Here is a 25,641-nt window from a genome sequence, read left to right as displayed (position 1 = left end):
AAGTCCTTGTCATCACAGATCTTTAAGGTAGGACCCAAGTTCAAGTGGCGTGTGCCGTGCCTGTGTCTTAGCAAAGCAGGGCTAGATGCCCATGATGCAACTGGCTTGCTTTGAAAGCTCCAGCATCACCAACATGGTCTGCGCTACGCCAGGGTGAAGGGAGGCACCCGCACATTACCTTTCAGTACAGGGCAGATCTTCCAGACGCCAGCGGCCCCTTCCCTGTTGAACTGGCCGAGGGCCAGCTCCATGTAGAAAAGTGGCATCCCAGCAATGACCATGAAGAGCAGGTAGGGGACCAGGAAGGCACCTATGGGGCAGAACAGCACTTCGAGTTTGGGGCCATGGAAGGACCCATCTCTCCTCATGGGAGCTTGGGCTGCTACCCCAGTCGACCGCCCATGTCTTGGCCTGACCCCTTCACCCCACTCTCCAACGGGAAGTCCCAGGCTGGGGTAGATGAGTCCCGAAGGCCGCCCTCCACGGCTGTGAGTGCCCGACGCGTCCCTCCTGGATCCCCTTGTCATTGCACACCCTGAGCCGTGAAGTCAAACCCAAGAACAGCGCAGGGAGGCCCTGCCCATGCTCGGCGGTGCTCTAGGTACTGTCCTTCCCTGTGGTGGTTCGGGGTGCCCTTCCCTGGCCTGCATCCCCCCACTTTGCCCTGATCCTCTTTGCCTCTTGAGTTGTGAATCTGTGATCCCCCAACTCTGCACCTAAGCTGAGTGGGCCCTGCCGTCCTGTCCCCAGCTTCTGGGCTTCAGGGACTGTCCCCATCGACAGTGGCCCCCAGCTTCCGGGCTCTCAGGGGACTGCCCCCATTGACAGCAGCTGAGGGTCTTTGCTGCCCCAGGTGCTGGGAGCCCCTCCAGGGTAGGGCCTAGTTCCTCTGAAACCTGCACCTCCCCCGCCCCTGGCACAAAGCCCAGGGCCCCTGGTCTCAACCTCCTAAATCCCCTCTGCTCCCCTGGTCTGACTGGAGTGGGGGAGAGCTTTGCCACTCTCTCTCCTGGGGAAGGGGAGGGGGAGGCATAGGGCCCTGCAGCTCTGTCTTTGGGCAACTTCCTGTACCTGCTGAGGCCTCTGTTTTCCCCTCTTCAAGATAGGCATAAAAATGCCAACCTCCTCACAGGCATCCTGTGAGGCTTCCCCCGAAATTCTTCCCCAGGCCTCCCTTCCCAGACTAGCATAGAGGCTGATGAGGGAGGCCAGGCAGGGAGGCTGGGAGGCCAAAAGAGGCTCCTGGGAAGGCATCACCAATGTTCTTGGATGTCCCTGGTGGCTCTGCCTCAATCTTTGTTTTCTGGCTCTGTGGCTGGGTTCTGGAGGGTGCAGGGGACACAGGCACTTTCCAGGGGCCTCCTCTGCCATTCCAGACTCTAGGACCTCCACATGCTTTGCAAAGGCTGCCAAAGTCAGTCAGAGGCTGTTCTTTGGGCCTTTGAGAACTTTCTTTCCAAAATGAAAACAGCTTCTGGAAACAGGAGGCAGAGCCAAGCTGCTCCATCCCCCACCCCCAACCCCCAGCTTCTTCGCTGGCCCCCCTTTCCTGAACTCTGAAATGCAGGCATGGGACCAGGCAGCTCTGAGCCCTGCTCTGTGGTTTTGTGACGTCCTCTGGGAAGATCTGCACTGGCTGTGAGCTCTCACAGGGAGCTCCGTCCTCATGCATGGGAACAGCTTTATCTTGTTCGGGTGCACGCCTTTCCTAAAAGGCCTAGCCCCGGCTGCCCCCATGAGCCCCGCCTGGCCATCGTGCTCAGAAAGGCTGACATGCGACTTACCCCCGCCGTTTTTGTAGCACAGGTAGGGGAACCGCCAGACGTTGGCCAGGTCCACAGCAAAGCCAATGACGGACAGGAGAAAGTCGATCTTCTTGCCCCAGGTCTCCCGATCCTGGGCCTCCACGGGGCTCTGCCGTGGGTTGGTGAGGGTGGAGCTGGTGAGCTGCACTCCGTTCTGCTCCTTGACAAGGATGAGCTCCACCTCCTTTGGGCCCATGGCATTAGGTTCCTTAGCCGGGGCCACCACGGAAGACATGAGTCCCACAGAGCATTTGCTCTTACTCATGGGCACACCGGGAATTGAGGAATTCTGTGCTTCTTCCCTCTTGGTCTTCAGCCAATATGAAAAATAAACACACAACAGGAATGCAACAATTCAGCAGCCAGGGCTAGGGACGCACCTGGTATGGAGGGCAGAGCCCCGAGGCATTCATGGGCATTCCTCTGGGAAGGGATGGGTGCATTCCCAGGGCCTGAGATGGCACAGCTGCGGCGCAGGAGCTGGGAAGTGCCAGCCCTCACCACAGGGCTGGGGCACTGGCCCATGGAGGCATCAAGACAGACACTCTGGTTTGCCCCTCCTTCCCCTGCACCCCTCCTCACTCTTATCAATGTGGAATGCTATGTGAGCTCTAGCGTGGCTTTCTAATAACAGTGCATGGATATTACCTCCACCTTCCCCCACACTTCCGGAGAGCAATTTTGCAATCTTCAAAGAGCATTCAATAATGTCTTTATGCCTGTTCATCTGTATTCTTTTTTTCTTTTTCTTTCTTTTTTTTTTTTTAAGATGAGGTCTCGCTCTGTCGCCCAGGATGGAATACAGTTGTGTGATTACAACTCACTGCAACCTCAAACTCCTGGGTTCAAGTGATCCTTGCACTCCAGCCTCTTGAGTAGCTGGGACTACACGTGCGCACCACAGCACTGGCTAAGTTATTTGTGTGTGTGTGTGTGGTTTTTTTTTTGTAGAGTCAGGGTCTGACTATTGTTGCCAAGGCTGGTTTTGAATTCCTGGTCTCAAGCGATCCTCCTGCCTCAGGCTCCCAAAGTGCTGAGATGACAGGCATGAGCCACCAAGCCTGGCTGTGTATTGTTTATACTCAGTAATAAAGAGCAAAATTTACATAAGCAAAATCAGCCACTGTAAAGGAGAGTTTAGACATAACCATCACAATCGTTTCCTCAAAGAGGGTACAAGCCACATCCACCTAGAGCAGGTAGCACCACCCCGCCTGAGAGAGCTGGGCAGAGGATGGACAGGGCTTCATCGCGGGAACCACCTCCTGGGCCAGCAGGGCAACCCAGGAAATCCTGTCCAAAACCCCACAAACCCCCAGCGCAGCGCAGGAGAGCAGGAGCGTCTACACCTCCCCAGTCAGGGCGACTTCTGGCATTTGGATCCAACAGCAGCATGTTTCAGTCGCGCGCGCGCACACACAGACACACAGACACACACAGACTCACAAACACACATACACACCACATACACAGGCGCGCACACACAATGACTGAAGCAGGTCGCAGGTAGAGGCTCTAACAGGCAACTTTCCCTGCATTCAAGTTTGCAAAAAACCTCACCCACGAGCTATCACGAGCTATGCCACGCACCGTTGCTGGGCGGCTTCTGTACCTCCCGGTGACAACCCCAACCCGCACGACCCGTCCTGTGGGTAAAACGCCCGCCGAAGGGGTTCCGCGGCGCGAGCACGAGGCCGCGTTGGGAGAGGGCGCCAGGTGCGGAGCTCCAGAGTCTCCGGGAAGCCGCCGCCGGGAAGCCGCCGCCGCCCTGGGGCCATCTGACCCCGCTCCTGAACGCGGGGCCTCAGAGGCGAGTTTTGGGTCTACACAGCCAAACGTGGCCCATTAGAAAGCGCCCTTCCTCGCCGCGCCCAGAACAAGAAGCGGCCCTGCCCGGCGAGCCCTCGCCCTGCCTCCCCGCCCTGCCCAGAGCACCAGCCAGCGCGCAGCCGGCGCCCGCCACTACCCCAAAATCAAAGCCCCCGCGAGACGGAGCGGCGGTGTAGAAAACCCACTTCGATAGGATCTGGGGTGCGCCGCACCCCTAGTAGGGTTAAGTTCCACGAGAATAAACCAGGACCCCCGAGTCACAGCCATAGATACCCATGCGTCCCCTAAGCCGGTGACGGTACCAGGTGCCCACGCGATCCTGAGCCTGGGGCGGGCCAGGGGGCAGCCCTGCACCCTCCTCGCGCCTCAGACGGCCTCAGGGTCCCATGCGGCGCTATCAGGGGGCGCTCGGCACCTGCGACTGTTGGCGACTTTGGAGACGGCGCGGTCTGCGGGACGCGGGGGCCCCAGAGTGTGCCCGGCCCCCGTGCCCTGCCCCTGCGCCCCACTTCGGGGTCTGTGGAGGGAGCGGCGCGCGCCGATGCCGGGAGCGACCCTGGCCTCACCTGGCCGCCGGGGCCTGGGCTTTGCACGCGAGTCCTGGTGCCGAGCGCGGTTCACGAAGCCTCCCCTCCTGCTCCGCCACGCTGGGCGGTCTCGGCCTCGGCCTCGGGCTCTTATCCAGTCGCCAGGGTCCGCCCCGCTCCGCCCTCCCGCCGTCGGGGTCGCCCTCGCGTCCTGGCTCCGCCTCCTCACCTCCCCGGGCCGCGCCCCTGCCCCCGCCCCCTGGACGCAGATAGCTTGGAACAAGCGGCGGCCACCGCTCCGCTGTCCTGCGCGTCCCGGAGCCTCGGACACGGGATGCGGGGACCTGTGGGTCCTAGGCGTCGCGGATCTAGACGGGTGCCTTCCGCGCGAGAACTGTCTGGGCCGCCCTGCGCCCTCGCTCGCACCCCTCGGGGTTGCCCTGGGCACCCGCTATCTTCGGACGCCCAGGGCTGGAGGCTCCTAGCTGGACGGGGAGGGAGCCGAGCGGCGGCGCGAGGGGAACTGCTGGGACCCCGTTGGACCGACCCTTCCCTCCCTCCCCGTCCGGGGCCCCTGCGGTGGCCCCGCGCTCCAGGGACCACGTCCCCCCCAACCCGCCTCTCCACGCCCTGACCAGCGGGCTCGGGACCCCGCCGAGGACTCCCCACGCTTCCAGGCGTGCGGGCTGCGGAGACGCGGGTCCTTCCGTGGCTTTGGGGTCTCCACGACCTCGAGGCGACCGGCCGAGCTTAGTCCTCCCCTTGCCGGCATCTAGTGCGCCTACATCGGAACCGAGGGGCTCGCCTCGCGGTCGCATGAGAAAACCATTTCCCGGGACTGGCCTGGAAAGCACTGGCGATTGGTATCTGGCTCCAGGGCCGAATGGACTCCGAGGCTTTCCCTCCGAGATGTCCGGGCGGAATTTCTTCCATTCAGCTCGCAGAGGAATGAAGCCCCCGGGCCGCCAAGGCCCAGGATGTCCAGGTCCTTAGAAGACACCGAGGTGAGTGGCCGCATCCAGCTCTGTGTGTCGCCCCTAGGGTCACCCAAACCCCGGCGTTCCTCTCCGTGTACCCTCCGTGCTCCCATGAGCACCCTGCCCTGGGCGTCCAGGGGAGCCCTGGGGTTCTCCAGCCATTCCAGCCTGCAGCCCAGGCTCAGCCGTGAGGGAGGCAGGGCCCCTTGGTGCCTGACCCCGCAGTACCCGCCGGCAGCGCGGTGCCCCGCACTCCCCGCACCCCTCACCCCGGGGCTGGCACTCAGGCAGAAGGCACTCAGGATTGTGCCTCCATGCTGAGTTGGAATCAAGTGGGAACCTGGTGATCCCCTGGGGCTGCTATGACAAAAACTCCACAGCCTGGGGGCTCACACAGAAGCCTTTAGTTCTAACAGTTCTGGTGTCCCCAGGCCAAGGCCAAGGCCTGGCCGACAGGGCTGCTTCTGGGTTGCAGACAGTTCTCTCCCTGTATCTCCCTATAGTGGGGACTGTGGAGAGCTCTCCGGAGTCTGTTTTATGAGGGCACTGGCCCCATTCCTCAGGGTGGAGCCCTCCTGGCCTGACCACCTAAAGGCCTCCTTACACCACCTCCCATCAGGGGTGGGACTTCATCACCAGGGAGGTGAGGGGACTTCAGGGGAGGGGGATGTGCCACCTCGAAGCTGTAGTGTGGCGGTGGCCCCCACAGAAGGAATCTCTCTACCCTATAAGCTCCATGGCACAAGTCTCAATAAAAAGGAGGGAGCAGGGGCTTGGCCCCGGAGCAGCAGGGTTGAGGAAACAGTCTCCCAAGGAAAAGCCTTTGTGGGTGACTAAGGGAGGCTATTAAATAAAACACACAGAGAGAATGGATGTTCAGGTATATTAAAAATACACAGGCCGGGCATGAGGACTCACGCTTGTAATCCCAGCACTCTGGGAGGCCGAGAAAGGAGGATCTCTTGAGGCCAGGAGTTTGAGACCAGACTGGGCCACATGGCGAAACCCTGACTTTGAAAAAAATATTAGCCAGGCATGGTGGCCCACACCTGTCCCAGCTACTCGGGAGGCAGAGGTGGGAGAATCGCTTGAACCTGGGAGGTGGAGGTTGTAGTGAGCCAGGATTGCACCGTGGGCCAAAGGATGAGACCCTGTCTCAAAACAAAACAATATACAGAGAAACAACATTTCGGAAGGGATTGCAAGCACTGCAGGAGTGCAGAATTGTGACCCAAAGCTAACAGCATACAGGGCAGGAAGGAGCAGGGACCAGAGGTCACACGGACCCAGGCGGCCACATCCTTACTGACCTGTAGCACACAGAGAATGCACCTGCCACACTTAGGAGGGACCCCTGAGTGATCACATGCATGTAACCTGCACTCTGTCAAGACAAAGAGCATTCCTTCACCCCTGCCTCAACCCCGACCTCCAACCACACGAATTAGGATAAAGGAGCTTTGGGTGTTCTAAGAACAAACCATCTGTTGGGCTCGTGGATGACACAGAGAAAGCGCAGCTGCCAGACCCATGGGTCTCCATCCTCCCCCAACAGGAATGCTCTTTGAACTGCACAGGTGGAAGCAGTGTGATTATGAACTGATCAGACCTGATCAAACGGCCGACCTTTGCATGCTTGGAACTTTGCCCTAAACGCCAAACCGGCTTTATTATCGTTGTGGTCGCTGCTGTGGCTGCTGTGGGCTCAGGGCGTTGGGTGCAGGCAGGTGGAGCCCCTCTGCCTCTGCACTTCCTGCCCATGCTCTGCGCCTCTCCCCACTGGCTGGGACCACACCTGCAGAGACCACAGGGAGCCCCCGGCTGCTGACTGATGTCTCCAAAGCAGCCTTGCCCCACGGGTCTCCCCCTTCTTGGGTGCTGCCTCCTGGGAGGCCCTTAGTGCTGGACATTGCCCCATGTCCCCCCTGATTTGGAAGACAGCATTGATGCTCCCCCCATGAGTGCTCTGAGAGGGGACAAGGACAGTGGGCCAGTGCGCTCTTGGACAAATGGCAGTGAGGTGACAGTCATTTACCTGCCCATGTATTTACTCCATCGAGGGTGTCCTGTGTGCTTTCAGAGGAAGTCCCAGGGAGCCCAGCTCAGACTTTAAAGACCCTGACCTCTCACTGGTGCTGGGAAGGCCCTGGGGGTGGGGGGCTCGGGGAGGGCAAGGGTGAGGGGCCAGTAGGCAGGAGTGGCTTTTGTCCAGGGGTGAGGGAGGTCAGATCCCAGACCTTGTATGTCCAGGTTCTGAGAATGATGGAAGGCTCTGGCCCCAGGCAGGAGGCCCTGCTCACTGCTGCACCCCTGTGCCCTCCCGGGGGCCACCTCAGGAGGAAGACAGTGTCCTCTCACACAGCAGGGACAGCAGTACACTTCCAATGTCTTCTCTCAGAGCCGTATCATTTTCCAGCTCACTGCTGGTTTTAATCACAGACATCATGATGGTCTTGCTACTGCACAGTATGTCACAGTGGTCTGCCACACTGACGACATCAGGCTGGGGAGCAAAAAATGAAAAATGCCAAGATGCCTTGGTAAGACACATGCTTGCTAAAAATTGAAAGAGAAAATAGCACATTTTCAAAGCCTGCCACCTTGGTGAAGTTTCTGTGGGTCCATTGGTCTGATTGGTCAAAATATATATCCAAAATGAAAGAAAACATGCTGCCTCTGGTAAGCCTACCCCTAAGAAAGAAGTATCATACCTGGTGAGGCTCTTCGGATTTGCAAGGCGAGGTACAAGACACTCAGGGATGCGTCTCTGGCCCGTTTTGTGTGTTATTCATAAAGCGTTTGGTTTCGAGTAGGGCCCAGAGTAAGAAAGGTTCTGCTGCTGTCCCGGGAGGCCACACAGTCCGGTGTTGTTCTCAGACTTTAGCCGGCATCAGAGTCACCTACATAAACCTTTCCATGCACAGGAGGCACAGATCACCTCGCTCCATCCTCAGAGTCACAGGTTCAGTAGGTCTGAGGCGGGACCTGAGGACTTGCGTTTCTAGAAAGTTCTCAGGCGATACTGACGCTGCTGGCCCAGGAACCACACTTTGAGAAACACTGATCTGCAGAACCAGTGGCACTTGGAGGGTCCGTGGCAGACGGAGATGTTGTAGGCAGTTGAGTAAGAGCTGAACCGTCTCCTGAAAATACGTCTTCTCCTTTGGAATAAGAGCGCCCCTGAGCCACAGCAGAAACTCAGGGAGCTCTGTCACCATAGCAGCAGAGTGGCCCCGCAGAAGCTATTTGTTATTGGACCCACAGAGATTGTGTAGACAGCATCCTGCCGTCATCAGGTGGAATGTTTATAACACAAGACTTGAACAGGTCTGGAAGGCGCGGTAAGTTCCACAAACAAGCACCCACTCTTGCTGCGTGGAGACCCCTTCCTTAACCCAGACCTCTGGCTACATGAGAGTTTCTTATGACATTGAACAGAGGAAATGCATGCATTGGGGCCTGGATTACATGTGTCTGTACACAACATACTGCCCGCAGCTGAAAGTGAAAGGCTGCATCATCATGGCCTTCTGTGAAAGACCAGTGAAAGAAAGCTTCCCAGTGGGCACATATTCAAACCATGTGTCAGGTTTGTCATTTAGCCAAGGAAGGATGGCCGGAGGATGGCCCTAAATGTAGTCATAGGCAGTGGCGAATGGCTTGGCTACAGAGCAGGGGACTTCAAAGAAAATTGAAATATTGATGACAAGATTTTCTTGGTAGATTTCATGTTTGTAGACAATCTTGAGGAATTTACAAAAAAACTACTAGAATTTATAAATGAATTTAGCAAGGCTGTGGGATCTGATAAAAATAAATTCTATTTCTATATATTGGCAGCAAACAATTGTAAAATGAAACCTAAAATAATTTCATTTACAATAGCATCCGAAACAAAATGCTTGGGGATAAAACGTATCTGAGACTTGTGCACCAAAAACCTAGAATCCATTGCTGTGAGAAACTTAAAAACCTAGACTGGCAGAGGGGTGTCCATGTTTGACTGTAAGGCTCAATATTAATGAGATGTCAGTCCTCCATAAGTTGACATACAGATTCAATGCAATCTCAATCAAAATCGTAACTTGGTTTTTTGAAGAAATTAACCAGCTGGTTCTAAAATGTGTTTGGAGATGCAGGTGACCTAGAGTAGTCAAAAGAATCTTGAAAAAGAACAACATTGGAGGACCTAGGAGATACCTTGCACGATTCTGCCATCCTAACAAAACTAACTGGACTTTTTTCTGTAATTATATTGGCATTGGTGTCTTTTTAAAAATAGCCTTACCGAGGTGTAATGGATATGCAGTATTCCAAGTAGTACGATTTGGTGAGTGACTGATGGGGTCATGGCAATGCGATCACATGCAAGATGATGGCGGTGCTCATCACTCATTGACTTCCCTCCGTCTGTGTCTCTTTACCTTGCCCCATCCCCAGGCTACCACTGATTTGCTCTTTTTTTTGAGATGGAGTCTCACTTTGTCACCTAGGCTGGAGTGCCGTGGCATAATCCCAGCTCACTGCAGCCTCTGCCTCCTCAGTTCAAGCGATTCTCCTGCCTCAGCCTCCCAAGTAGCTGGGATTACAGATGCCCGCCACCACACCCGGCTAATTTTTGTATTTTTAGTAGAGACAGGGTTTCACTATGTTGACCAGGCTGGTCTTGAACTCCTGACCTCAAGTGATAAGCCCACCGTGGCCTCCCAAAATGCTGGGATGATTTGTTTTCTATGATTATAGAACAATGTGTTTTTAATAGAATTTTATATAAATAGGATTATACGGTAAGTACTGTTTTCTGGGTCTGTTCTCTTGCATTAATCGTATTTGAGAAGAATCCACATCATTGCATTGGCAGCTAATTCCCTTTTATTTATTTGTAGTATCCAGTGTGTGGATATGGGATATGATGTACTTGGTTTTTCCATCTGCCTGTTGATGGACATCTGGCTGTTACAAATAAAGCTACTATGAACATTTGTGTGCAAGTCTTTGTCTGAACATAGGCTCTCACTACTTTGGGGTAGGTAAGAAGTACTTAGTTGTGGAATGACTGGGTTGTTTGGTAGATATATGTTTAACTATTTTTTTTAAAACTGTTAAATTCTTTTGCAAAGTAGTTGTATCATTTTATATTTCCATGAACAGTGTATGAGAATTTTAGTTACTTCCTATTCTAATGAATACTTAGTATGGTCAGTCTTTTAAATTTTAGACATCCTAATATGTTTACAGTAATATCTCCTGTACTCTTCTAATGAGCACGATCTTTGAGCAATTTCTCATGTGTTAGCTGCATCAGTGCCACTTCGTGTCAAGTGTCTGTTCAAATCTTTTGCACCTTTGGGTTGTTTAATTGAGCTTTGAGAGTTCTTTACTATTCTGGATACCAGTCCCTTATGAGATAGGTACTTTGCAAATATTTTTCCCAGTCTTGGACTGTTTTTTCATTCTCTTAATAGATTCTTTCAAAGAGAAGAGTTGTTAATTTTGATGAAGTCTAATTTATCCATTTTTCTTTCACAAATCCTGCTTTTAGTGTTGTATTTAAGAAGTCTTTACCTAATTCATGATCACAAAGATTTTCTCCTAAGTTTTCCTCTAAAATTTTTTAAATTATTGATTGCATATTTACACATAGAATGCATTTTAAACTAGCTTGGTGTAAGACACCATTTGAATTTCACCACTTTACCTCTGAAGAGCCAGTTGTTCCAGTGGTTTGTTGAAGGCAGCCCTTTCCCCGCTGAGTTGCTTTTGCACCTTTGTTGAAAAGTCAGTTGTGTGTATGTGTGTGGGTTTATTTCTGTGCTCATTGTTTTATGATCTGTTAATCCATTTTGATGCTGATACCACACTTGCTGTGGACTGAATTGTGTACTCCCAAATTCATAGGTTAAACCCATAACCCTGCAAGGTGACTTTATCTGGAGATAAGGTCTTTAGGAGGCGATTAGGTTACCTTAAATTGTAAGGGTGGACTCATAACCCAGGAGGACTGGGACCTTATAAGAAGAGGAAGCTCTCTCTCTTTCACTTTCTGCCATGTGAAAATAGAGTAAGAAGGCGGCCGTCTGCAAGCCAGGAAGAGAAGCCTCACCAGGAACTGAACCAGCTGGCGCCTTGATGTTGGATCTCCAGTCTCCAGAACTGTGAGAAACAAATGTCTGCTGTTAATTCCCCAAATCTGGATATTTTGTTGTGGCAGCCTGAGGAGATTAAAGTAGCACTATCTTCATTATGGTCCTTTTGTAATACATTTTTAAATCAGGTAATGTAAGTCAGACAACTTTTTTCGTTTTCAAAGTTGTTTTGTGTATTCTCGGTCCTGTGCTTTTTCATATGAATTTTGGAATCAACTTTTCAATTTCTTCCAAAGTCCCACGTGGGATTTCTTTGGGTGGTGGCTGTCATCAATTTTTCATCATTATTCCTTTCTGAGGCAGGCTTCATGTCTAGATTTTCTTCTAAGTTTTGATTTAGCCAAATTCCAAAAGGTTTGATATGTCATTTTGTTTTCATTCAGTTCAAAATATTTTCTGATTTTCCTTTTGATTTCCTCTTTGACCCATTGTTATTTAGATATATGATTAGTTTCCAAATATTGGAAGATTGTCTGGATATGCTTCTTTATTTTTTGCCTAATGTATTTTTTGTTTCAATATCAAATTTATTTCTTCATTAGAGAACATGCTTTACATTACCTGAATCCCTGAAGGGAATTTTATGGTCTGGACTGTGGTCTATCTTGGTAAGCTTTTCACATGCATTTGAAAAGAATGTGCACTCTGCTATTATTGGGTGAATTACTGTATAAATATCAAATAGGTTAAGTTAGTTCATACTGTTTTTGAAGTCTTCTGTATCCTTAAACATTTCTGTGTATCTGTTCTATCAACTATTGGGAAAGAGGTATTGAAATCTCCAAGTATAATTGTGTGAACTGCTGTATGTCTCCTTGCAGTTCTGTCAGTTTTTGCTGAATTCATTATGAAGCTCTGTTATTAGGTACATAAACATTTGTCCTTTTGGTGAACTGATGCTATCATAAAATAACCTTGTTTAGACATGATCTTTTTTGAGGATTCCCATGGCTTGCATATCAGGTGGCTTGAAGTCCCACAGTTCTCTGATGCTTGGTTCATTTTTTTGTCTTTTTTCTTTATTTCATTTTGAACTGTTTGCACTAACATCTGTGTCTTCAAGTTCATGTATCCTTTCTTCTGAGATGTTAAATCCACCCCTCATCCCAACCAGTGCATTTTGCATCTGAGACATTGTGGTTTTCATCTCTAGAATTTGGATTTGTGTCTTTTAAAAAATATCTGTCATGCCTCTATTAAACATGCTCAGTCTCACCTTTGGCTAGCTCTTGGAATGAGGTAACAGTTATGATTGTCGATGCCTCGCTAATTCTATCATTTGAGTCATCTCTGGGTCTGTTTCTATTGACTGTAGGTCACATTTTCCCACCTTTTTGCATTGTGCTAATTTCCAGTGGATGCCCAGCATTGTGAATTTAACCCTGTTGGTTTGTGGATAACACTGTACTAATGAGAATATTCTGGAACTTTGTCTTTGGCCACTGGTAAGGTCCCTGTTGTAGTCTGGTCATTCTTTTAGGTTTCACTTTTAAGCTTTGTCCAGGAGGACCAGAGCAGTGCTTTACTCAGGGCTGATGCTTCTTCCCTGCCGGGGCAAAGCCCATCTTAGTTTCCTGCCTGATGACCGTATTTCCCAACGGAGGATAAATCCAGTCTCTACTCTTCCATTCTGACTGGAAGCAAAAATTGTGGACCCATTAACTTTTCTTTTCTTTGAGATGGAGTCTTACTCTGTTGCCCAGGCTGGAGTGCAGTGGTGTGATCTTGGCTCACTGCAACCTCCGCCTCCTGGGTTCAGGCAATTCTCTTGCCTCAGCCTCCAGAGTACCTAGGATTACAGGCGTGCCCCACCACACCCAGCTAATTTTCATATTTTTAGTAGAGACAGGGTTTTGCTGTGATGGCCACACTGGTCTTGAACTCCTAACCTCAGGTGATCTGCTTGCCTCAGCCTCCCAAAGTGTTGGGATTACAGGCATGAGCCACTGTGTTGGGCCCCCATCCACTTTTCTTACATTTAAGGGAGTTAATCTGCACTTCGCCAGCCCTTGACAGTGTCACATGACAGACAGTGGCCTCCTCATCAGTATTGCTGTCTCTGCTGTCCTTCCTCAGCAAATGTTTTCCAGTTACTCTTGTAGCTTCTCGGCCAAGTAGCTTAGTTCTGCCCTGGGGAATATGGGCAGAATTCATGACATTTAGCTTCATTTAGATGAGAGAACATACTCTGTGTTATTTAAACATCTTGAAATTTAACTGTGGTCAAGCATATGGTCTATTTTGTCAACTGCTTCATGTGCACTTGAAATGGCACATCATTTGATGAATAGAGCTGTTTTTCTACACATTTTCCCCTGATGGTTATATCAGTTACTAAGAGATCGATGTTAAAATCTCCAACTATGTTTGCAGATTTATTTCTCCTTTAAATCCTGTCATTGATGCTTAATATATTTAAGATATGTGATTAGATACATGCACTTTTAAGCACTGTCTTCCAATTAAACTGAACTTTTATTGTCATTAAATGTCTGCCTTTAACTCTGCTAATTCTCCTAGTCTTTAAAGTACACTTAGTATGACAATCTTGCCAAATAAACTTTCTTAAGGTTCTGTTTGCATGTTATAAATATATTTCCTATTCTTTTACTTTCTTACCTTTTCATTTTTTAATGAAAATTTAAAAATAATTTTTTTTAAAAAATTCTCTGCCTTGCTCTGCCACCTAAGCTGGAGTGCAGTGGTGCTATCTCAGCTCACTGCAACCTCTGCCTTCAGGGTTCACGTGATTCTCCTGCCTTAGCCTCCCAAGTAGCTGGGACTATAGGCATGTGCCACCATGTCCAGCTAATTTTTTTTGCATTTTTGCTAGAGACGGGGTTTCACCATGTTGGACAGGCTGGTCTTGAGCTCTGACCTCAAATGATCCGCCTGCCTCGGCCTCCCAAAGTGCTGGGATTACAGGCGTGAGCCATTGTGCCCAGCCTATTCTTTTACTTTCAATCTATATTTAAACAGCATATAGTTAGGTATTTTATTTTTTATTTAGTCCAACAAATGTCATTTAGGAGTTTTTAGTCTATATTTAATGTAACCACTAATATGATTGGATTTAAATTTACCATTTTGCTATTTGTTGTATATTTATATTCTCTGTCTTTTGTTCGTTCCCTCTCACCTTCCTTCTTAGTTGGGGTAAAATTTACATTTATATTAGTCATACTTCTTTGGTCCTATTTTCTATTGGGGGGGGTCTTACTATGTGTATTTTTTTTTTTTTTTTTTTGAGATGAAGTTTTGCTCTGTCACCTCAGGCTGGAATGCAGTGGTGCAATATCAGCTCACTGCAACCTCCACCTCCAGGGTTGAAGAGATTCTCCCATGTCAGCCTCTCGAGTAGCTGGGATTACAGGCACCCACCATCATGCCTGGCTAGTTTTCATATTTTTAGTAGAGATGGGGTTTTACCATGTTTGCCACAAGGTCTCCTGACCTCAGGTGATCCACCCACTTCAGCCTCCCAAAGTGCTGGGATTACAGGCGTGAGCCACCGTGTGCAGACACTAGGTGTATTTTTAGCTTACCACAATCTACCTTCAAATGCCAGATTTCTGCATGGTATTCTCATACTTCTGCCTGTAGAACTCTGAACATTGTTGGTCATTATGAACTACTGGCAGTGAATTATTTCAGCTTTTGCTGATTTCAAAATGTCTTTATTATGCCTTGATTTTTAAAAGATGTTTCATTTAGCATAGATTTCTAGGGTGACCACATTCACCTTTAGTCTCTTTGAAGATGTCATCTGTCATCTGGGTTGCATAGTTTCTGCAGAGAAGTCGACCGTCATTCTTATCGCTGTTCCTTGAGAGCATGTTGTTTTCTCCAGCTGCTTTTAAGATTTTCTCCTTTTCAGTGGCTTTCAGCAGTCTGTGATGTGTGCCTCGCTGTGTTTTTGTTGTATTTTTTCTGCTGGGTGCTTACTGAGCTTCTTGAGTATCTTAGTTTATAGATTTGGAAAAAAAATTCTGGCCATTATTTCATCAAATAATTGTTCTGTCCTATCCTCCTCCTTTCCTAGGGCTCCAATGACACGGGATGGGCCTTGTGGCATTATTCCATGGCCACGTGTGCCATTTCTTTCCATCTGTTTCTCCTTGTACATCACTGGGATCACACATAGCTGTATTTTCAGGTTCACTAATATTTTCTCTTGTTGGGTCTAATCGACTATAGTCTCCACCAGGGTGTGACACAGGCAGTGGACGTCAGTCTGCCTCTTTCCCAGCTCACCCAGTGTTTACCTAGTAGAACCATTCACAGACTGGCACTGGAAACGGGTGGAGGTAAGTGTGGATCAACAACACAGCTGACCCGTCAACAGCAGCCTAGGCCGAGGCAGTTATCACTGGACTGCCAGCGTGTCAAAAGCAGGGTCCCGTACTTAGCCCCAGGTACCATTCCTGGGAAGGGGACTAGCAGCCCCCTGGAGGCAGGCTGATCACACCGGACTCTTCCATCATTGAGGGGAATATCTCCTGGTTTGTTTCCGTTATTCCAGATATGGATATGTCTTTGCTGTCAGTGTTTCTGCCAGTGCCATCTGTGGGCTTGATGAATGGCTTATTCACTATTGCCCACCTCCTATTGCATTGTTAAGGAATTTATTTTACAGCAAAAGCAGCATGGGAACAGGTACACACTTGGAATCCTTACGTTTCCCATCACCTAGAGGTGGCGAGTCTGATAAAGCATGAGGATGACTTCTTGACGCTTCAGGTGTGCTGCCCATGGGGAGGCAGTGCCCTAGAACATTGGACTGCCATCCTGATGTAAAACATAGAGCCCCAAACTGTGGACCAAGACATGGCACAATTTCATAGCCAGGATAATGTCTGTAATGTCATATGGGTGGAATTAAGACCGGCCCTACTCACCACCACATCCAACACTTACTGCAGGGTGGCTGGTGCTGCTGTTCAGAAGATCCTTCACCTCCTTTGAGGGGCTCCCTTGCAGGACTGTACATCCCTGGCTGTTGAATTTAGCTGTGGCCGTGTGGCTTACTGTGGCCAATGAACCAGGAGTGGACCTGCTGTATTTTGCATCTATGCATAAGATTTACCATCTAGGCAGGCTTGTTGCCGCTCTCTTCCCAGTCATCTGACTGGCCAAGTCCCAGGAGGGGCTGCTGTGCAGGGCTGGATGCAGATGGTGACGTGGAGCAGAGCTGTAGCTGACTTGCCTGGGAGAGACGGGTGAGGACCACATCTATTTAGCTTACCCTTACATTTTATTGGCTTACATTTGTTACTGCAGCATCAATGATCCCAGGTGGGCTGATAAACCCATTCACTTATTTTTGCTTTTCTCGTCTGTGACGCTGGGCTCTTTTGCTTTCAAGGTCCTAGTTCCCAAGGCTGGAATGCTCTCACCTGGGACCTCAGCGATCCATCTGCTGCACTGAAAGTTCAGATGGTCATGAGCTATTTGGGCTGCTCATGCCACTTACCTAATAGTTCAAGAAAAGCGCTCTGTCTCAGTGGGGATCGCTAACGCCAGTGAAAGGGCTATCTTGGAGCTCAGTGGATTCTCTAGGTACTTCTCAGTGTTTTCACGACTAATATTGTGACTAATGAAGGCAAGATGACAACTGCTTCAGAAACACTGAAATGAAAATTTGAGTCCTCTCACTGGGTAAAGACCCCTGACCATCCCAAGTACTGCTTAGGGTCAAGAAAATGTGGAATGGATAGTGGAAGAAGGAAGGTGTAGCTGCTTTTCACAGCCTCACAGCTAGCCACAGCATGAGGACAGTAGCGGGCACGCAGGCTGTCTTTGCTTGGTGTGCGTGTGTGTGTGAGCACGTGTGGGAGCATATAAGTGTGTGTGTGCATTAGTGTAAGCATGTGCATGCATGTGAATGTGTCTATGAACGTGTGCACGTGAATGTGCTCGTGAGCATGTGTGTACATGTGTGAGCATCAGCATGAGTGCACGTGAGCATTAGGACTGTGTGAGCATGTGTGGATGTGAACATGTGTTGTGCATGTGTATGTGCACGTGAGCCTGGGGGCACGCATGCCATTTGCTAATTGATTACTCCTTTTTCCACTTCTCAGTATCCCCACTATTTTACACAGGGAATATTAGTGGTGGCAGATGGTGAACTTTGAAACTTAGATTTTCGTGTCAGAGAATATCCAGACGGGTTTGCGGCTGTACCAGACAACCAGCATCCCCCAGAGATGGCGCGGAAGACTCCTGGGTCTTTACTGTTTCTGGGGAAGGTAAAAGCACCTGTGTTGGGTGGTGTGAGTACAGCACTGTGTTGGGACATGTCCGAGTGTGTGGCTTACCTGTGGACACAGAACAGCTGTGTGTGGGCAGTGCTGGTCCTTCGCTACCCCGTTTGCCCTCAGCCCCACTTCCCACATCCCAAGCTCTGCTTCATGGCCTAGGGGGCCTCTCCTCCCAGCCAACTTCTGGTTAGGATCAGCACACGGCAGCAGCAGCGGCTGGCCGGGAAGACGAGCCCATTCTCTCTGCCCTGGTTCTGATGGAGTCTCCGGCACAGCAGGTGCAGCTGTGTCAACTCTTGCGTGAACACCAGGGGTGGGTTCGCTTTTCCTGAGGGCCCCACCTTCATTTCTCCTGGCTCCAGTGCTGAGTGGAGAACTGAACACACAGAAGCAGAGCATGTCCGATGACAAACACGTGTGCCCCAAACCACACGAGTTACCCTGCTGTGCACCTCCCCGTGTGCACACGCCAGGCACGGCCACCCTGCCCACAGCCTGTGCCTGGAGCCAGACACTCCTCCTCCTCGGTCTCACACCAGCTGCATCTTAGCAGCGGCTGCCCCGTCCAGCACTGAAGTGAGACGTGCAGATCTAGTCTTTGTTTTAACCCTTGCTTTACTTAAAAACTTGAATATATTTAATCAATTTCAAAGGCAGTATTCATTTATTAAAAATGGCAAATGCATACAAGCATGAAGAAGTAAAAATTGCTATTGCTTGAAATAATGTCATTTTGGTGCATATTCTCTGAGTGAGGTCAGACTGCACAGCTCACTGGTAGCCCACGTCTGAGACTTACCTTCCTGAACAACAGAACGATTCCTTTTTCACCCTCTCAGTATCCCCCATAATTGTACACAGGGAAATTAGTGGTGGTGGATGGTGAACTTTGAAACTTAGTTTTTCAAAGTATTAAAAAGGAGAAAGGCCTGCAGATTGGCCGTTTGCAGGCTTTGCTCCTTAAGTTTTCTTCCATACTTGATGCTGGTGGAGACACAATCTTGATTCTTCACATGCAGTTTTGGGGAGTGTAACAGGTGAACTCCGTCTTTTACCTTTAGTTCCAAACCTTTTACTGATTCAGTAGGACTAAATGCCAGATCCATTTTCCTCTTTGCCTGACAAAACATGCTTAAGGTCCATGTATTTACAACTGAGAAATTATATAAGTCAACCCACCAGGCAGGCAGACTCTGTAAAATGTCTGCTACCGTCCACAAAATATCAAAACACTCCAGAGCATCCCTTTGCCACCAAGACGGCTTTTTCTATAGAATTTCAATTCTTGTGTTTTCCAAACATGCTAGAACCACACTAAGAAAATCTCATCTGGATTGGCTGTCCTCTCACAAAGCCTGTTGTCGTCTTTCTAATAAAAAACCACACAAAACAACATCACTCCCAAGTATACAAGACTTTATGTTTTATTTATTCCATTGAAAACCCCAAGTTCCTTCGTGGTGACCCTCCCTCTGCCCTCACACCTCAGCAGGTCCCTGCAGGCCAGGGCCCATGCCCCACCTGCCCGTGGGTCTGGCTCCCAGGCCACTAGGGGGCCCACTGCGTCCCGTCTCACACACGAGGGATTTAACTCAATGCTATGTACATTCACAGTTCTGAATACCCGCCAACTCTAAGTCATCACAAAGAGAAGAGAGAATCAGGAGGAACAAACATCCATTCAAAGTCTGTTTATCAGAGATTTTTTTCTGAAAATGCACAGTGGCATTTCATTCAAAAAAACCCTTCATCTGCAGACCTGAGGAAGGGAGACGGCCTGGGTCCCTTCCCTCGGAATATCTTAGTTTATTTACCTCCTTCATTGGCCATTTGCAGGCTCTTCTCCTTGAAACATGAATCTTTACGCATTCTCCAATTATAAAATCAATGACTGTTAGCTACCAAAGGCTGCACTAGAATTTCTTCTGTGTCCAACACGCCGAGAGCCCTGAAATTGACTTCGGTTTACTCCGTCCCTGTCTGTCCTGCTGGCAGTGTCCATGCTAGAAACAAGTCGAGGTGGTTGATTGAAACGGAGCTGAAGGTTGTTTGTTTTTAAATGTCTGTCAGTAGAGAAACGCGTATCACGAATCTCTGAGGAGTTAGTAAACGTTTTTCCTGTACTTACTGGCCTTGGTGGTCACTTTCTATAGAGATGCCCCAAATATAAATCAATTCATTTCAGAAATCAAAAAAAAAATTTCAAATAAACCCAGAGCCTTTGCTTTAGGAAGCAAACTAAAGTCTGTGATGATGATTGTGCTTGAAGGATGGGTTTCTAATTATGTCATAAAAAATGATGAAACAAGGTGACGTCATGGGGACTTCAGGTGACACCAAAATACCCCCTTCCCAGGGCCTGGAAGTCCCTCTGCCTTTGACTCTAAGATGGGGCAGGACCCCTGCTCTCAGTGGGATATGCCTGCGACCCTGGCGCCCGGAGGCAGTGCTGCAAAGAGGAGTGGTGTCCGCGCAGCTGTCACCAGACATCCTCATCACCCTCTGCACCGCACGGCCCAGCGTCTCCTTCCACAAGCAAAAGACTGCGGCTCCCCTCTCTGCAGGAAGGTCAGCCACACTCAGGCGGCTGTGTCATGCCAGTCACCATGGAAACCAGGGCTGAGAGGAAGATGCAGCCGCTTCCAGCAGGGACCCGGCCTGAGAGCAAGGGAGGAGCGGCACGGTGGCGGCTGCCTTGAGCTTCCAGCTTGGGCCCTGCTCATTTGAACAATATTCAACTTCGGATTGGAGTTTAGGCTACAGTGAAGTGGATTACGTTATGCCAAAACAGAAACACCAAACTGCCAACGTTTATAAAAAACAGAGGACTGGAAAAGGATTAAGAAAAGCAGAAAAAGTGTTTTGGGGCTAGGTCCTTGAGTTCACACCTCCCCAGGGGACCCAACGGAAGGAGAGGGATTACCTGCTGGAGAGAGGCCTGATGGAAATTTAAGTCAAAGCCCAAAAAGCCTCAGATTCTATATTAAAAAAAAAAGGCCTATAAATAAATATCCTTTGACCCTAAAAGGAAAAATGAAGTAGAAAAACAATTTTCATTTTTAAAAAAATGCTGCATGTTTCCTGAAGTACCTAAATGGAGTTTATAAAATACTCATGAGCTCCAGCACACAGGTAGAAACACTGAAAACTCAGGCGACGGCTCTGCCAGGCTGTGGAACCAGGGAGGCAGACGGAGGTTTCGTGCCAGAGCGACACGCAGGCGCACGCTCCGTGTGGTAGGCGTGTGCTGTGTGCACGGAGGCCCGCCCGGTGCACGCTGCCACTGGAAGAGGCTGTGACAGAGACTCGAAATCAGGACCCCGTGGGAGAACACGGGGCAGCACCGGTGCCCTCCGCCCAGCAGGGAACCTGACCCCACGGGGTCCAAGCCAGGCGAGGGATCCGCGTGCGCGCCCTCCGATTCTCGCACAGTACGCGCCGGTTCTGCAACAGAGACTCTTCACAAAGGAACAAGACACAAACAGCCCCCGAAGCCCTTGGAACTCGGGCTGAAGACAGTGCCTGGACAGCAGGAGTGAGGAGCGGAGCCCAGAGGTCACTCGCAAAGAGGCTCATGGCGGTGATGGCCACGCGGGAGGGGCCGCGTCTCTCCGCAACCCTCGGTCCTAATCCAGCTTCTTGCGAACGGGCTTCCGCCCAGCGTCCGAGTTTTCCGGGCTGAAATCGGCACAGAAGCCGTTTGGGATCAGCGCAGGCGGGGTCTCTGCACAGCTTTCGAAATGTGTCTGATCCGGGTACAGGTATTCCTCCGCGAAGTCAGGGTACATTTCTGCAAACCTATGGAAGTCAGCTGGAAAGACAAAGGCACCTGTGGTTATGGAAGGGGGAGCCGCAAATGTCTAGGATGTGGAGGCTCTTTTCCCAGGCCCCTGGTGGGTGTCCACCTCGCGCCCTTCGGGGAGGGTTAGAATCATCTGTGAAATGGATGCTTTCAGGGTGGAGACAGGAACTTGTGCTTACTTTCTTTGCAGTGCACGAAGTCACCCTGACAACGGGGACAAGCTGAGTGTCCTCCTAGCTACTCCTGTTTTTGGGAAAACCTACAGAAAGCTTCTGGTTTTGAATTCGACAGATATATCCTGGGGACTTAGCACTTCTGAGGCACTGTAACCAGAGGAGCTGGCTCAGGGACATGACCAAGTGTCTGGGTAGTGATCTGGCACTCTGAGGGTGTGCCCTCGCCCACACCGGAGGAACCAGCAGGCAGGGGGCCGTCCTCACAGAGCCTCAGACTGCACTTCCTGGCCACTCTGTGCCTGGCTCTCGGGTGAGCGCCCTCGGCTCCTACCGATGGCCCCATGGAGGCTTCTGGTGGGGCTGGAAAAATGGTGCAGGGGGCTGGTCATGCTAGGCAGCTCCAGAAACACTCAGAACCCTGGCCACCCGGCGAGGAATCCAAGGATGGCTGTTACTGGAAATTGTCTGCAGCTGGTCGGTGCCCGCTACAAACATCAAAGAGCCCAAACACACAAAGGGGCGTTGTGTGCTTTCAAAACTGAAACAAGTGCACGCACACACACACTAAACACACGTGCGATTTCAAAATGGAAACAAACGCACACATGAGCACACACATACAGAAAAGCACGCACATGCGCACACACACACAGTAACTAAACACACATGCGCTTTCCATACTGAAACAAGCACGTGAGCACACACGGTAACTAAACACACATGCATCCCTACACACACAAAACAAGCACACATACGGTAACTAAACACACGTGCTCGCACACACACAAGTGCATGCACCCACAGGGTAACTAAACACACATGCGCACACACAAAACAAGCACATGCACACACACAGTAACTAAACACACATGCGCACACACAGACACAAAAGTGCATGCACACACACAGTAACTAAACACGTGCACACACACAAGCACACGCACACACAGTAACTAAACACACATGCACGCACACACACACAAAACAAGCGCACGCACACACAGTAACTAAACGCACACATGCACACACACAAGTGCACATACACACATGGTAACTAAACACACATGCACACACACACACAAAACAAGCACATGCACACACACGGTAACTAAACATACATGCATGTACACACACACAAAAGTGCACACACGGTAACTAAACACATGCACACGCACATACAGAAAACAAGCACCCACACACGCACACACAGTAACACATGCACGCACACACAAAACAAGCACAAGCACACAGACACGGTAACTAAACACACATGCACGCTTTCAAAATAGAAACATGCACACACATGTGCACACACAATAACTAAACATGCACACTTTCAATACTGAAACAAGTGCGCACATGCGCATACACATACGTGTGCACACATGGTAACTAAACACACATGCACACTTTCAATACTAAAAGCACGTACATGTGTGCGCACACACGTGTGCACACACACGGTAACTAAACACACATACACGCTTTCAATACTGAAACAAGTGCGCACATCTGCATTTCCGCCTCCGGACCCCATGCAGACGCTGTGCATGCAGCGCTCTCGCGTGTCTTCTCATTTGCTCTGAGGCCACACTTCAAGGTGGGGATTGCGGCATCCACCGTGAGGAGTGAGGCCGGAGCCTGCAGCCCTGGGAGCGCCGGGTGGATGCAGCGTGGTTCATTCACACTGCAGGAGAGGGAAGTGCCCCGGGCTCGGGTTTGCAGATTTTGCACAGCAATTTAAAAATATCAACCGCCATTTCCCAGACACCTACAGCTCGTGCTCTGGAAACCGCGGTGTTACCAGTCACTTCATCAGACGTCCAGACAGGTGAGTTTTCTCGGGAGGAAGTCGCCCTGGGCGGCATGGTGGTCTGCGGTGCCCCTCCTCGTCTCTCCTGACAGACCCCTCCCTGGCTGGCAGTGACAAAGGCCACAGCCAGTGGCCTCCAGGGCTGGGTACGGGTATCCCCCACCTCCAGGCACCTGGATCCCAGCCTGAGGCCACGGAAGGCTCAGAGCTTCGGAACTGGGCTTGGAGTTTGGTTGTATAAATCACCAAAACAAATCAGATTGGAAAGTTCCCTACGAACCATGCCAGGTCTCCAGAACCTTCCTTCTCAGGGGTTTCTGTGATACACAGGGCAGCCTGGTGAATGGAGGCATGGCAAGGACTCCACTCCCGTCCTGGGCTCCCACGGAGACTCGCCCCACACTGCCTGGCCCCTGCCCAAGGGCCGCGAGCAAGACTCCACTCCTGCCGGCTCACCGAATGTGATCTTCCCCTTCTCCTCTTGGTCAATGGCTCGGAACAGGTCGGTCACGGTGAGCTCCGCCACCCCCAGGGCGGTCTTGAGGATGCAGGACAGGTCACCTTCGCCGACGCTGCCATCCTCCTGCGCTCCATACATCTGCAAGGCAAGCTGGGTGTCACCTTGTGGCCTCCTCCCCTGCCCACCAGGCCCCGCTGTCCAGGGACACCCCAGCGGCCCTGCCCCGCTTTCTCAGAACTGCTGGGCACCTGCAGGGTTGGCGGCTGGACACGGGGGACTTGAGCTTCCGTGTGGAGCCACGAGGCAGGGCCCTGTGCCTTGGATCTGGCCCCTCCAGGTGCCTCGTGGACACACAGCAGATGCTTCTCGGGCAAGGGCTCAGACGCTGCCCACCCCACCCGTGATAGCTCAGCAAAGCAACCTGCACCTGTGGCTGCCATTGGGAGGCCGCAGAAGGGACCTGCCTGGGCCATGGGTCAGCGCGGCGCAAGCCTGGGCTGCAGAGTCTCCCCACGGCCCTCTGCCTGCGTAAGTGCAGGTTACAGCGGACATGTTCACAAGCATCAGTAATAACATTTAAAAAGCCCCGATGGTTAGAAATCGACAGGGCAGATCAGGAGCAGAAATGAGAAGGACCTGGGAGGGCCCCGGGGTGAGCGGAAACCAGGACTGGGCTCTCTCCTGAGCCTCACACGTGACGCCTCCTCTATTCCTCCTGCTCCAGCTGTGGAGGCGGAGGCTCCGACCCTCTCTGTGCACCTGCCGCCCGCGCCCCACACCTCCACGGTGCTCCCCTCCTGGCTTCATACGGACCCTGTGACCTGGGGATCCCCCAGACCCCTTGTTCTGGGCCTGCCCGTCCCTCTGTCTCCTCGGAAACACTTCAGCTCCATGTGGGGTGCAGGATCCTGCCCCAGCCCTTGAGGTTCGAGCCTGGCCCACAGGCTCCGTGGAAGCACCTTCGTCTCAGATCCTAACACCGCCGTGTCCTTCCGCTCCAACCCCTGGGCTCCCTCGGACCCCGCCCTGCCCCCTCGGATGGGCCAGCTCTTCTACGTGGTTCTTTCCCCCAGTCCTCTGCCTGGGGATGCACCATCCCCGCCGCCCTCTCTGCCTGGGGCCTGCGGTTCCTGGGAATCCCGACAGGGCCGTCGCCCTGACTCCGAGCCCCTCCTCCCCTTCTCCTGCTCCAGTGCGCTGTGATCGTGTGAGCGTTCGCTCCATGCTCCGAGAAGCGGGCTGCACGTGAGGGGCGTTGCCCTCTCTTCAAGGAGGGGCTGCGCGTTCACCTCACCCGGCTCCTCCTCGTGGTGCTCAGGGAAGAAACGCTGACGCCTCCAGCCCGCTGGCCTGGCAAGCTGTCCCAGGGATCACACCCTCTTCCCGAGGCTCTGCCTCTACCCTCACAGCCTACTGCGGCAGGCTCTGGGGGCCCCATCCTCACCCTCCACCCTCCTCCCCTGGGCCTCATCCCACAGCGCTGGTGCACGCGGCCACCCTGTCTTCTGTGGACTACGTTTCTCTCCTGCTTTTAGATTTCCTGAATCAAACATCTGCAGACAAAATCCACGTTGGTGCTGCTGGAGCCTCAGCACAGGCCGGGTCAAACCCTCAGGGCCATGGCCTCCAGCTCCTCGACCAGCCCGGATCCCACTCAGCCCCCAGGGAGCAGTGCCTCCTGCCCCCCAGTGGTTGCAAGGCTGCTTCAGAGGGGACGACCTGACATCTGTGTCCATTTGGACATGAGAACTGCAGGTGCGGACTTTCATCCTTCAGCCTGGTGTAGATGCTGCACAGGAATGCAGAGGTAGGACCGAGGCTACTACAGGCGACAGACTTCAG

At 51.3% G+C, this 25,641-nt stretch overlaps 2 protein-coding genes across 2 annotated transcripts in view; both read right to left on the bottom strand.

Moving 5' to 3' along the window:
* The window catches only part of SLC6A3 (solute carrier family 6 member 3), a 50,557-nt gene extending 46,278 nt beyond the window's left edge, over positions 1-4,279 (bottom strand). Inside the window, exons 1-3 of the mRNA XM_007961143.3 lie at positions 4,202-4,279; positions 1,785-2,115; positions 179-310 (exon numbers count right to left, since the gene is read on the bottom strand). Coding sequence (XP_007959334.1) covers positions 179-310; positions 1,785-2,070 — 418 coding nt within the window. The 5' untranslated portion in view covers positions 2,071-2,115; positions 4,202-4,279. The remainder of the gene's footprint in view (positions 1-178; positions 311-1,784; positions 2,116-4,201) is intronic.
* A 14,668-nt stretch (positions 4,280-18,947) lies between these two features.
* Positions 18,948-25,641, bottom strand: part of LPCAT1 (lysophosphatidylcholine acyltransferase 1) — a 60,771-nt gene continuing 54,077 nt past the window's right edge. The window contains exons 13-14 of the mRNA XM_007961144.3: positions 23,796-23,937; positions 18,948-21,359 (exon numbers count right to left, since the gene is read on the bottom strand). Of these exons, the coding sequence (XP_007959335.1) occupies positions 21,175-21,359; positions 23,796-23,937 (327 nt within the window). The 3' untranslated portion in view covers positions 18,948-21,174. The remainder of the gene's footprint in view (positions 21,360-23,795; positions 23,938-25,641) is intronic.

The sequence above is a fragment of the Chlorocebus sabaeus genome, chromosome 4 (genome assembly GCF_047675955.1).
Source record: "Chlorocebus sabaeus isolate Y175 chromosome 4, mChlSab1.0.hap1, whole genome shotgun sequence".
In the NCBI taxonomy this organism is placed as follows: Eukaryota; Metazoa; Chordata; class Mammalia; order Primates; family Cercopithecidae; genus Chlorocebus; species Chlorocebus sabaeus.
Note: the sequence above shows the minus strand (reverse complement) of the source record. Positions and strands in the feature narration are given on the sequence as shown.